Source organism: Ursus arctos, unplaced genomic scaffold, assembly GCF_023065955.2.
Source record: "Ursus arctos isolate Adak ecotype North America unplaced genomic scaffold, UrsArc2.0 scaffold_3, whole genome shotgun sequence".
Taxonomy (NCBI): Eukaryota; Metazoa; Chordata; class Mammalia; order Carnivora; family Ursidae; genus Ursus; species Ursus arctos.
This window is the reverse complement of record NW_026622985.1, coordinates 85514067-85527767: the sequence shown is the minus strand read 5'-3', so window position 1 is coordinate 85527767 and position 13701 is coordinate 85514067. Positions and strand designations below refer to the sequence as shown.

At 37.0% G+C, this 13701-nt stretch overlaps 1 protein-coding gene and 1 long non-coding RNA gene across 2 annotated transcripts in view; one reads left to right on the top strand and one right to left on the bottom strand.

Moving 5' to 3' along the window:
* Positions 1-13701, top strand: part of MTPN (myotrophin) — a 56668-nt gene that overhangs the window by 30597 nt on the left and 12370 nt on the right. Inside the window, exons 2-3 of the mRNA XM_026511602.4 lie at positions 3515-3628; positions 4596-4679. Of these exons, the coding sequence (XP_026367387.1) occupies positions 3515-3628; positions 4596-4679 (198 nt within the window). The remainder of the gene's footprint in view (positions 1-3514; positions 3629-4595; positions 4680-13701) is intronic.
* LOC113264641 (uncharacterized) overlaps positions 5005-13701 on the bottom strand; it is a 192804-nt gene continuing 184107 nt past the window's right edge. The window contains exons 5-6 of the long non-coding RNA XR_006410890.3: positions 9923-9986; positions 5005-7015 (exon numbers count right to left, since the gene is read on the bottom strand). This is a non-coding gene — a long non-coding RNA (uncharacterized LOC113264641). The remainder of the gene's footprint in view (positions 7016-9922; positions 9987-13701) is intronic.

Sequence of the window (13701 nt, the reverse complement as noted above, 5' to 3'; positions counted from 1 at the left end):
TCTTTCTATAGTTAGCTGAGTTTTTATCAGGAAGGGATGTAGGGTTTTGTCAGATGCTTTTTCACCTACTGAAATGATATATGGTTTTTCTTTTCTGATTTGTCGAAATGGTGAATTATGTTGACTGACTTTTCAAATATTTAACCAACTTTGTATTCCTGGGATAAACTTTTGGTCATGGTTATATTCTTTTCATATATTTGTGGGTTCAGTTTGCTAACATTTTGTTTAGAACTTGTGTTCATGAAGGATATTAGCCTGTAGCGTTCTTTTGTTGTAGTGTCTTTTGTATCCTCTTTGTTCGCATTTTGAAGAGTAATGCTGACCTCATAAAATGAGTGGAAATGCTCCTATCTTCTGGAAGAGTTGGTATCACCCTTTTTCTTAAATGTTTGGTAAAATTTGCCAGTGTAGCCCTCTAGGGCCTGGGAGTCTCTTTGTGGGAAGGTAATCAGTAAAGTCTGATATTAGCACTTTGTGTTGGCACTCTTTAGTTTTCTGACCACTCTGGTTAGAGATTTATCAATTGTACTGATCTCAGAGAATCAGCTTTTGATTTCTATTACTTTTTTGTTTTCTGTTTCATTAGTTCCTGCTCTTCTTTTCTTGCTTCTGGCTTACTTTGAATTTGATTTTACTTTTTAAAAATAAACTTTATTTTTTGGAGCATACTTAGGTTCACAGCAAAATTGAGCAGAAGGTACAGGGATTTCCATAAACCTTTTTTCTTCTCCCTAGTTTTAAGTTTTTATTTAAATTCCAGTTAACATACAGTGTAATATTAGTTTCATGTGTACAGTATAGTGATTCAACACTTCCATACATCACCCAGGGCTCATCCCAAGTGTGGTCCTTAATCCCCATCACCTATTTCACTCGTCCCCCTACCCACCTCCACTCTGGTTAACCATCAGTTTGTTCTCTGTAGTTAAGGGTCTGTTTCTTGGTTTGCCCCTCTCTCTCTTTTTTTTTTTTTTTAACCTATGTCAGGTTTTTTGTTTGTTGTTGTTTTTTGCTTGTTTCTTAAATTCCACATGAGTAAAATCATATGGTATTTGTCTTTCTCCAGCTAATTTATTTCACTTAGCATAATACTATCTAGGTTGGGGGTGTGTGTGTGTGTGTGTAATACTCTCTAGTTTTTTAGGTGAAAGTACAAAAATCATTATTTTGAGGCCTTGCGACTTTTCCAGTACAGGTCTTTGTACTATAACTTTCTCTGTAAGTACAGCTTTTGCAAAGGCTCCGCAGAAGAGGATCCTTTCTTCCCTGTCAGTCATATGAAGCCTTTCTGATACTGTCATTTTTTGTCTGCTAAAGAAAGAACTGTAAAAACAGTGTCTGCAGGGATAAAGGAGAAAGTTTAAACTCACAACTCCATTTCATATGCATTTTCCATACTTAACACTAAGCAGGGAAGGAAGATGCCACTTATTTTGATTCAAGAAAATATATTTTTGACAGTCATTACTACAAGCAATACTTTTTTCTTTTTAATGATTTTTTATTGTTAGTCACCATACAGTACATCCCCGGTTTTCGATGTAAGGCTCGATGATTCATTAGTTGTGTATAACACCCAGTGCACCATGCAATATGTGCCCTCCTTACTACCCATCACCGGCCTATCCCATTCCCCCACCCCCCTCCCCTCTGTAGCCCTCAGTTTGTTTCTCATAGTCCATAGTCTCTCATGTTTCATTCCCCCTTCTGATTACCCCCCCTTTCTTTATCCCTTTCTTCTCCTACTGATCTTCCTAGTTCTTATGTTCCATAGATGAGAGAAATCATATGATAGTTGTCTTTCTCTCAAGCAATACTTTCTTTTCAGTGAAAACACCTATCCAGTTAATGCTCTCTAGTTAATGTTAATAATGGAAAGGAGATATTAATAACGTAAGGAAAACTAGTTATATTTGAGAATTGTTGAAGCAGTATCTCCGTTTGCCTCAAAGCCTCCCACTTGAACAGCTGTGAATAAAGGCTACGGTGGCACACCAAGTTGCCCTTACTACTTGTTTCTGAATAGCCAGTATATTACATTAAATCATACCTTTAAATTTCAACCATTGTGCAGAAACATGCCTTAACTCAATTTTGGATAGTCTTTTAGTGCTATATAAACCAACATCAGGGAGCCACAGAAATAATAGTTAACCTTTATTAAACATTTTACCCTGTGTCAAATACTTTGCATGGAGTAGCTTTAATGATGCACTAAAACCTTGTAGGGTCTAAGCATTTTTCTTCCCATTTTACGGATAAGGAAACAGATTTGGAAAGTAACCATTCTCAGGTCCCACAGATAAGTAGAAGAGTTGGAGCTTCAGCCCCGTCTCCGGTGACTTTAAGCATGTTGAACACTTTTCTTCTAAATCCATATAGAGGGTGTTTTGAAAGAACAGCTTGTAATGGCCATGGAATGATAGGGTTCTGAACATCCTGATTCAGAATCTGGCTTGATGAGTTGACCAAACCAAGATAAGTGACTCGTACAGTAGAGAAAATAAATTCCTTCAGACCTGTTGCTACTCTGCAACCTGAACTTTGCTTAAGAAGGGGCAAATGCTGAATTGGAGGCAACATGGTGGTTTAGAAAGACAATGAGTTTAGATCTCTCTTGTTACTAAAAGTTAACCGCTTTTAGCTTCAGACTTTTCGTTTATTAAGTGGAGATTTTCTCCTTGTAGGTTGGTTTGAAGATCAGAGAGTATGTGTCTAGCACGGTGCCAGGCCTGGCCAGTAAAGAGGCTGGTTGTATTTATTATTGTTGGGATCTTCTCAATGAATGAAAACTTTTTTGAGGCCTTAAGTTCATTTTCTAACATGACCCACTCCACCAAGATTAAGTCCTGTTCTTCAGTATTTGTATAGCACTGAATTCCTTTCCTTCATAGCAGTTACATTTTGACATTGATTACGTGATTATTTGATTAATATCTGCCTCCCCACACTAGATGGTTAGCTCCACGCAGTCAGAAGCCAGGTCTGATTTTGTTCACCTTTGTCTTCTCCGTGCACAGCGCCCGCCATATAGCAGGGCTTTAGTAAATGTTAAATGAAGGAAATGATTCTTAGTAGCAGTACGGACTACCTTGTGATGATGATGTCTGCTTCCTTCAAAATAATGATGCTTTTCCTTGAATTACAATACATGTCCTGTGATCGGCCTAAACTGTGTGTTTGAACTTAACCAGTTTTCTGTGGCCCCATCTTGACATTATGCTGACTGAACTCCCTAGAAATAGAGCACAGTAACATATTTCATGACAGCATTATTGTCTTTTGTTTTCAGTTTGACTAGTCATGATTGAATTATCTTCATACTGCGTGTGTGCTACTGTGCAGAATTTGATTTCAACTTCTTGGTTACTTACTTCACTTCGCAGGAAATGTAATTGTTTCAGGAAACTCTTACACCTTAAGAAGGGAAAAATCCCAGGTGTCTCATGTCCCACCCATCTTCAGTCTACCATCTATCTAAAAATCATTTTCATTTGGCTTCTCTTATAAGGGAGAAGATGTCAACCGGACACTAGAAGGTGGAAGGAAGCCTCTTCATTATGCAGCAGACTGTGGGCAGCTTGAAATCCTGGAATTTCTGCTTCTGAAAGGAGCAGATATTAATGTATGTAAATGTTGTCATTTTATTTTTTTTTTTTTTCTAAGATTTTATTTGTCGGAGAGAGAGAGCACAAGCAGGGGGAGTGTCAGGCAGAGGGAAAAGCAGGCTCCCTGCTGAGCAAGGAGCCTGATGCAGGACTCGATCCCAGGACCCCGGGATCATGACCTGAGCTAAAGGCAGACAGTTAATGGATGAGCCACCCAGATGTCCCAAGAACATTGTCATTTTAGAAAAAATTCCTGTTGTATGCCTGGGGTAATTATTTTCTACAGACTTATAAAATAAGAATATAGTCTGAAATATATCAAATTTCCTGTAACTTAGAAATATATAATTGGGATTTTTTTTTTTTTTTAATAAGCAGCACAAACAGACTTTTTAAAACTATCTAGAGTTAGCAAATGCCTGTCATGCATGGAGGATAGGACTCCGCAGTCAGAGGATAAATCCAAATTGGAGTTTTGGACAAAGGTCAATAGGCAGATGGTCAGACAGGAGCAGTCATCTCCCGGCACTTGCCTTTTGTAGCTTTCCAGAGTTTTGGAAAAATGTTTAACCATGACAGCAATGAGATCCACTGTGCACATGTCACCTGGCCCCATTGTGGCGGTCTTTTACCTCTTCAGTGGCCAATTCTACCCACCTCTTCCCTTCCTGGACCTCACTGGCATTCCTACAATAGTGAGGACTTGGGTCTCGAAGAGGTTAAATAACTAGTCAGTACAGTAAGTGGCAGAGCCAAGGGTTGAGCTGAAGTCAAAGCGCTGCGCCCTCTACTTCACTGCGCTGGTGCCCAAGGAGACGCTGCTTATGGGCTTGGGCCTTGGCAGCTCTCTAAACGGCAGGGAACTTGTAGCTGCGAAGTGATTTTGTATAAAAAGGCAAATAGGGAAACATTAGTAGTTCTCTAAATCTAGAAAGAAGGAAGAAGTGAAAAATAAAGTGGTTTTTTTATCTCATTGTTTCATAGGCTCCAGATAAACATCATATCACCCCTCTTCTGTCTGCTGTCTATGAAGGTCATGTTTCCTGTGTGAAATTGCTTCTGTCAAAGGTGAGGTCACTTGCTAATGGTTTTTAAGTTTTTATTTAAAATTCCACTTCGTTGATATGTAGTGTCATATTAGATTCAGGTGTACAATATAGCGATTCAACACTTGCATACAAACCCGGTGCTCCTCACGACAAGCGCCCTCCTTCATCCCCATCACCTGTTTCCCCCATCCCCCCACCCCCTCCCTCCCGGCTGGTAACCCATCAGTTGGTTCTTTGTAGTTGAGCCTGTTTCTTGGTTTGCCTCTCCCCCCGCCCTTTGCTCATTTGTTTCTTAAATTCCACAGATGAGTGAAGTCATATGGTATTTGTCTTTCTCTGACTCATTTTGCTTAGCGTAATGTTCTCTAACTCCATCTATATTGTTGCAGATGGCAAGATTTCATTCTTTTTATGGCTGAATAATATTCCATCTTATCCATTCATCGTCACTGGATGGACACTTGGGCTATTTGCATAGTTCAGCTATTGTAGATAATGCGGCTGTAAACATTGGGGTGTGTGTATTGCTTTGAATTAGTATTTTTGTATTTTTTGGATAAATACCTAGTATTTATTTACTCTATGCTGAATCATAGAGTAGTTGTATTTTTAACTTTTCGAGGAACCTCCATACGGTTTTCCAGAGTCGCTGCCCCAGTCTGCATTCCCACTAACAGTGTGCGAGAGTTCCCCTTTCTTCACATCCTCACCAACACCTGTTATTTCTTGTGTTGATTTTAGCCATTCTGACAGGTGTGAGGTGATATCTCATTGTAATTTCGAGTTGCATTTCCCTGATGAAAAGATGTTTAACATTATCCACCATGTGTCCGTTGGCCATCTGGATGTCTTCTTTGGAAAAAATGTCAGCTCATGTCTTCTTCCCATTTTTAGTCAGATTATTCGATTTTGGGGTTTTATATTTTATAAGTCCTTTATATATTTTGGATACTGATCCTTTATCAGATATGTCATTTGCCTTTTATAGGCTGCCTTTTAGTTTTGTTTTCCTTTGCTGTGCAGAAGCCTTTTAATGTAGTCCCAGTAATTTATTTGTGCTTTTGTTTCCCTTGCCTCAGGAGACATGTCTAGAAAGTTACTATGACGATGTCAAAGAAATTACTGCCTGTGTTCTCTTGTAGGAATTTGATGGTTTCCTGTCTCACATTTAGGTTTTTCATCCATTTTGAATTTTATTTTTGTGTATGGTGTAAGAATGTGGTCCAGTTTCTTTATGTTGCTGTCCAGTTTTCCCAACACCATTTGTTGAAGACATGGTCTTTTTCCTATTGGATATTCTTTCCTGCTTTGTCGAAGATTAATTGACCATATAATTGTGGGTTCATTTCTGGGTTTTCTGTTCTGTTGATCTATGTGTCTGTTTTTGGGCCAGTACCGTACTCCTTTGGTTACTACGGCTTTGTAATAGAGCTTGAAGTCCGGAATTGTAGATCCTTCCAGCTTTTTCTTTTTTCAGTGTTGCTTTGGTTATTTGGGGTCTTTTGTGGTTCCATACAAATTTTAGGATTCTTTGGTCTAGCAACAAAACCCAAATCCCTATGACTTTGTTCTAGCTCTGTGAATCATGCTGTTGGTACTTTGATAGGAATTGCATTAAATGTGTAGATTGCTTTGGGTAGTACAGACATTTTAACAGTATTTGTTCTTCCAGTGCATGAGCGTGGAATATCTTTCCATTTGTGTCATCTTCAATTTCTTTCATCAGTGTTTTATGGTTTTTAGAGTACAGGTCTTTCACCTCTTCGGTTGGGTTTATTCCTAGGTATCCTATTATTTTTTGTATTCAATTGCTAATTTTTATTGTTTTTTCCATTACTATGTGACTGTTGAAGCTAAGTATTTGGTTGGTCATTTAAATTGTGTGTGGCATCAGAGACTGAGGTCTAGAACAAATGTTATTCCAAATAGCTGGTCCACAAACCGTTACCAGTTCATGGTGGGTAAGGATCTTGGGCTAGAATCTAAATCAGTCCCGTCTTCTTCATCAAGAGTATCTTGCTATGAAAAAACAAGTTAGCTGAACTAAGCATTATACTTAGTGATGTAGATAATGTCCTGGACTACTAACAAACAGTTTGCAGACTGGTACCAGATTCACAGACCACTCTTTGAGTAGCCTTAGTATGAAATTTGTAAGCTTCATTTTCTGTAGTACATAGTAGATGATTAGGGGCTGTTTGCTATAAATAAGGGCCCTCCAAGTCATCTGGTGTCTTGATATGCTTGGAGTCCTGGTAAGTTTGGAATTTTCTAGTGTTAACTCTTAGATGGAGTTCAAATTCCAGTCTCAACAACCCAGTCAGTTGCAACCATTCTAGCTGTATTAGATGGAACCTGCAAATGATGGAAGACAAGAAATCTTTATAAGACACCAATATTAATCCCAAACTTATCATTTCATGGCATACTCTAGAAAATGCTGTTTATATGCTATAAATATTGCCCCTAGTTTTCTGTCTCTGATACCACATACAATTTAACTGACCAACCAAATACTTAGCTTAAGCAGTCACACAGTGATGGAAACAACAATAAAAATTAGCAATTGGGATTTTAAAATAAGATCTGCTAAAGGAAGATACAGAAATTAAATGAGTAAATGTATATAAAGCATTTTCCCACAGTACCTGACACATAAATGCTCAGTAAATAGCTTTTATTTTAACTAAGACTAAAGAGGATTTTATGCTTCATAGAAAAAATTAAAGCATGTTTGTCTCAAACTCTTTTTAAACTGTTCTGAAAGCAGTTAATTCAGGTTCTCTAAAACTAGGGGTTGTTTCCCCATAGGTGCTTGTTAAACACCATTCTGAATTTCTTTAAGTGTGTGGTGGTTACTGGTTTGAGTTTGGGTTTTTATTTGAGGGGGTATGAATCAACTAATTTTTAGATACTACACATTATACTGATATGAATAATGTGGTTCTCCCAAAGCCAAAACAAATGAAAATATTATTCTTGGTCACTGCAGTGGATCCAGAATCTGTGGTAGGATGTGCTCACAAAGATTTCTAGTCCCTCTGTCCTACTCCTCCCCCCACATCCATGAAAAGTTTTCTTTTTTTTAAGCTGACAGCTTCTGGAAGTCTTCCTTTTATCACTGCTTTGTCAATTGTTTTCCACTGCCCCACCTGCTTTTGAGTCTGCCAGAATGCAAGGTTTGATGGCTGACTCCCTTGCTAGGGGAAGCTCAGAATAAAAAAACCTATTTATTTTTCTCCTCCAAAAAAAAATAAAATACCTTTGAAAAGTACGGGATCACCCATATCATCCCTGGGAGAATATTTTTGCTTACCATATTCAAAACTGGTTGTCATAGGCTACAGTATTGATTTACAGTTTGTTAAAGATTTATGTAATTCCAATATTTTATTAGTTAGAACTCTTGATACTGCACGTAACTAAACCCAGCTCAGGTAGGCTTAAACAGTAAAAAGATCTTGTTGACTCACATAACAACAGTTGAGGCACACAGCCTGACCCTGGGCTTAAGCCACATTACCAGGATCTCATTTCTCTTTGTTCCTCAGCAGATAGGCTGAGGCCAGGGGAATTAAATTAAGTCCATGGTAAGTGTATAGTAAAAGAAACAGTAATAATACTGTCTTGTGCATTTGAAAATTACTGAGTAAGTCTTAAAAGTTCTCAATCACAAGAAAAAAACTAGGTGAGGGGCAATAGATGTTAACTAAACTTTGTGATAATCATTCTGTAATATATGCATGTATCAAATCATTGTATACACCTTAAACTAATACAAAGGTTATGTCAATTACAGCCCAAAATATAAATTCATAAGTCAGAATAAAAGATAAAACAAGATTTTTCCTCCCCTTTTGTCCCTCTTTCCCTGATAGATCTCTGAAAATAAAAACCTAATTACAAAAGATAAAAAGATATCCTTTTTAGCTTAGGCTCTGATGATTTATTAAATGAGATACTCCTGTCTCAAACTCTGTATTTCTTTCGGATAAGCCTCTCTTTCCTCATAGGACGATTATTGTTATGCTAGAGAAGGCCCAGACCATCGTTGGTATTCCTTATTGCCAGAGCAGGATGCTCCAGGTCATTGAGACATGACTGTACGATTCCATTGTTAAAGAATCTTCTGCCTTGATTTGCATGTACATTAGGCCCTAATATGTTTTTTTAGAAGGGTCTCTAATTATATACACTGTTGCTACCATTATTGATTGACTTTTATTTTTTCTTTTACTTGTGACTGTAATACTGTTTTTTGTGTCTGAGCCTTGATTTTTGAAGCTAAGTGACATTCAGAGATGGCTCTGTTAATGGCAGATCAATTGTACCCATGCAGAGCTGTTATGAAAGGGTTTTTTTACCTTTATGAAAGCAGAGTAGTAAAATTTAGTTCTGCTTTTTCAAAATTACTTTGATTTTTTTATTATTGCATAAGCTTCTTTAATGGATACCCTATAGTTTTGTTAGCCAAATATTGTTTTGGAAATTGATTGTGCTCTTTCGAAAATCCTTAGTTGCTAAAATAAGGCTATTCCAGAGCATTTTTTTGGTTACAGTCAATGTTTGTATTATGAAATCTGGTTCTGCCTTTTATCAAAAGTTTGAATTCTTATGGATTATTATGAATTCATTTTAAAAGTACTGAAAGTTTACCAAGTTGATATTTTTAATGTCTTATCCAGCTGGTATATCATTAGGAAAAAAGCCAAAGTAAATGAAGTTAAAAACTCAGGGGTAAAAGGAAGAACCACAAAAACAAATTAAAGAGGATTGCTAGAATATTCAGAATCAAGCTATGTGATATACCAGACCACTTACTGGATAAGTTTTTGTCTCTAATCCAATGGAAGGTGAGGTTTATGACAAAAGTGGGAATTAACATTTAATTCTTGATTGTTCATATAGCAAAAGAAACAACTAACATCTGTGGAGAACATAGTATGTACTAAGCACTTTGTTTATATAATCTTTAATTTCTGTCAACCCAAATACATAGGTATAATCATCTCCATATTACGGATAAGGAAACCATTTGGCTCAGGGAGGTTAAATATCTACCTAACATCCACGAAATATAATGGAATTGAGATTTGTTCCAGGATTATGACTCAGAAGTCCATGTTCTTTCCACTGCTTGCCTATCAGAATTAGAGTCAGGGACAGTTATGAGAAATAGAACATGTATATTTCTGTAGGTAAAAGTTATTTGGCCTGATTTTTTTTTTTCTGAGCTAGTAATAATTAAAAAAAGATCAATACCTGTGGAACTTCCACTTCAAGATTGAGGTATGAGCACATGCCATGGTATCCACTTTTTGCCCTCCTATGACAGAAAAGAGGTTTTTAAAATTAATGTATCAATATTTGCTTTGAAACATAAGGGATTCGTTGGAGAAGAAATTAGAGTGAACCCTTCAGACACGGATGGGGTTGAAGAAGGAACCATCTCTTGAAATGAGCAAGAGAGTATTGTTAGAAAAGGTAGGAGCTGATCCAAGGCTGCTCCAAGCCCAGAAGTGGTCAGTACCCTGAGTAACAAAGAAGCGAAGATTTGGATGCACTTCAGGAAGAAACAAATTAAAACCCAAGAGAAAAACTGAGATGTAAGAAGGGTGATAATCAAGAAATTACTATGTGAATAAATCAAGTGAATATATAAAATACAAAACAAACACTAAAGTTTAAAAAAAATAGCTACTATAGAATTGTTAAATGATAACTTATAAGATGAAAAGGAGTACATGAAAAACGTATGTAAAACTGGGGTGAAGAGACAAGGACACAGGTGATGAGACAGGTTAAAATGCAGGCTCAAGAAGCATCCTGGGAAATGTAGCAGTAGCAGAAGAGGCAGAAGCCCAAGCAAGAGTGTGAAAGAGACTTCTGTGCTAGAGAAGTGGCAACCAGACAGCACAGTGGTCAGGCCGAGCCTAATCGACGTCAGCCTGTTTTTATCAAAGCAAAACAGACTGTTGAAGTAGATACCATTTTGAATTGTAATTTTCTCATTGAATAAGGTTTTTTGTTTCATTGGTTTTTTGCCCTAAAAAATCTCAAGCAGGAAATTTTGGGAATAAAAGGAATATTTAAAAGGTGATAACAAAAATATCCTATAATCCAGAGATTGGCACCCATTTTCTTAGAGGGTCATGTATGGCTTTGCAGACCACGTGGTCACTGTAGCTCTAACGCTGCCACGGACAAACTAGAACAAGTACTGAAATTTGTATGGAATCACAGAAAACATGAATAGCCAAGGCAGTCTTGAGAAGGAACAAAGCCGGAGGCATCACAACCCCAGATTTCAAGATACATACTACAAAGCTATAATGAAACAGTATGGTACTGTCACAGAAATACACACATTTGTTCAGTACACCGGAATGGAGCCCAGAAACAAACTCATGCTTAATATGGCCAATAAACCTATGACTGAGGATGCAAGAATATACAGTGAGGAAAAGAAAGTCTCTTCAATAAAAATGCTGAGAAAACTGCACAAACAAAAGAGTAAAACTGGACCACTTTCTTACACCAAGTGCAAAAAATAAACTCAAAATGGAGTAATGACCTGAAAGACCTGAAATAAATTTCCAAAAAAAACCCCAAAAACAAAAAACATAGTTATCTCTTTGACATTGCCTTAGCAACATTTTTCTAAGGCAAGGGAAACAAAAACAAACTATGGTAACTACACCAAAACAAAGGCCTTTGCACAGTGAAAGACGCTATTAACAAAATGAAAAGGCAAACTACCGAATGAGAGAAGATTTACAAATGATATATTCAGTAAGGAGTTAATATCCAAATATATAAACTTACAACTCAACACCCAAAACACCCAAATAATCAAATAGACATTTTTCCAAAGAACGCATATAGGATGCCAACAGACACATGAAACGATGTTCAACATCACTAATCATTAGAGAAGTGTAAGTCAAAGGCACAATGAGATAATAATACCTTATACCAGTCAGAATGGCTAGTATCAAAAAGATAAGGAATAACAAATGTTGTCAAGGACACAGGAAAAAAAAAAAAAAACCTGTTGTGCACTGTTGGTGGGAATGTAAATCGGTACAGCCATTGTAGGAAACAGGATGGAGGTTTCTTAGAAAAATTAAAAACAGAAATAGCATATGGTCCGATAATTCTACTACTGGGTATTTACCCAGAGAAGACTAAAACACTAACAAGGAAAGATATGTGCACTCCTGTGTTTATTGCAGCATTATTTACAGTAGCCAAGATGTGGAAGCAGTCTAGTGTCCATAGATGAATGGATAAAGGAGATACACACACACACGCATATACACAATGGAAAATTACTCAGCCATAAAAAGGAAAGAAATCTTGCCATTTGCAACAACATGGACATATCTAGAGGGAATAATGCTAAGTGAAATCAGAGAAAGACAACATATGACTCCGCTTACATGTGGGATGTAACAAGCAAAACAAAAAGCATAAACAGACCCATAATTACAGAGAACCGATGGTTGTCAGAGAGGAGGGGTTAGGAGGATGGGCAAAATGGGTGCAGGGAGTGGGACCCAGTACAGGCTTCCAGTGATGGAATGTGTACGTCACGGGGATGAAAGGTACAGCACAGGAGTATAGTCGGTGGCATTGTGATAGGGCTGGATGGTGACAGATGGTAGCTACGCTTGCGGTGAGCAAACCATAACATATAGAGTTGTCCAGCCACTCTGTTGGGTACCTGAAACTCATGAAACATTGTGTGTCAACTACAATTTTAAAAAGCTGCCATAGACTCACAGAAATGACAAGCATGGCTGCATTCCAGTAAAACTTTACTTACAAAAACAAGCATCTGGGTGATAGTTTGCAGACTCCTGTTCTAGCTCATGAATAGTTTGGAATTTATAGCACACATCATTTTAAAACTCTAGCCCTCAGTGGGAAAATGATCTTTCCTAAGTAATGCAAGTTGAGAATGTATCTATCATTCTGGATGCTTTTATTCACCTGTGCTAATGCTTATTTGTTGAGAAGTTTTATTAATTAATGCAGCCAAACAGGAGCTTATAGGACAGTGATTTGATTGTTTATTACTGAACTGATCTTACTAAAATCTCATCTGCCTGAATAATAGCGACATTTCATGAACACATTATTTAGAAGAGAGTTAATCATGAAATGATACTCCTGAATTATATTATTAGCCAGTGGACTCTCATAAGTCCAAAATTCGTTTCTTTTTCGCACCTACATATATTTTGGTATACATCTAATTTGGTATCTTAAATCTAGTTTGTCTGTTGAAGATACAGTTCTCTGAGAGAAAGTTTGCCGGTAGCATTAATACACTATCGTTGTTAGACATTTTCTCTAATATTGTTAGGATCTGTATTATCTGACATATATAGCAACATCTCTATTAATACTAAAATTCCTTATAACTTATGTAATGCCTTATAATTTATATAATTGATAATTGAATTTTAAGAAGATCCTTGTTTCCTAATCCTAAGGAAAACCACTTCTAAATAAACCAGGGTGGGGAAAGGAAAATATTTAAATGTTTAGTTCTATTCATCTTTAGAATGTAGACAGTTAAGCTGTGTCATCTACTCTGGTGTGTGTCCAGATTCTGTCCCCATAGAAGTACATACTGCTATTAAAAATGACCACTTAACTGCCTGTGAGAATAAGAATTCTTTTAAATAAACAGAAAAAGTTGTACCCTAGCATGTGAGAATGAAAATCTTGTGAAAATTAAAATGAAAATTTAATCCAAGCTTTAAACCGTGGTAATTACTATTTTCCTAGATTAACAAACCTACAGCATACCTCAGTTGTTACTGTACACGGTCATTTGTTTTTAGTGGTGTTTAGCACATTAAGCTGTATCTGAGAGGAAGAAATGCAAAGAAACTTGGGCTTTTTTGTTTTCCATTATTTGCTTCATTCTTTGTCAAAGAAGTTCCCTCCTTAGCAAATCTACTGTAACTGTGTGACAAATAGGTGACGGCTGATTGGTAGTGACTCCTCGCTGTTCCAGACAACTCTAC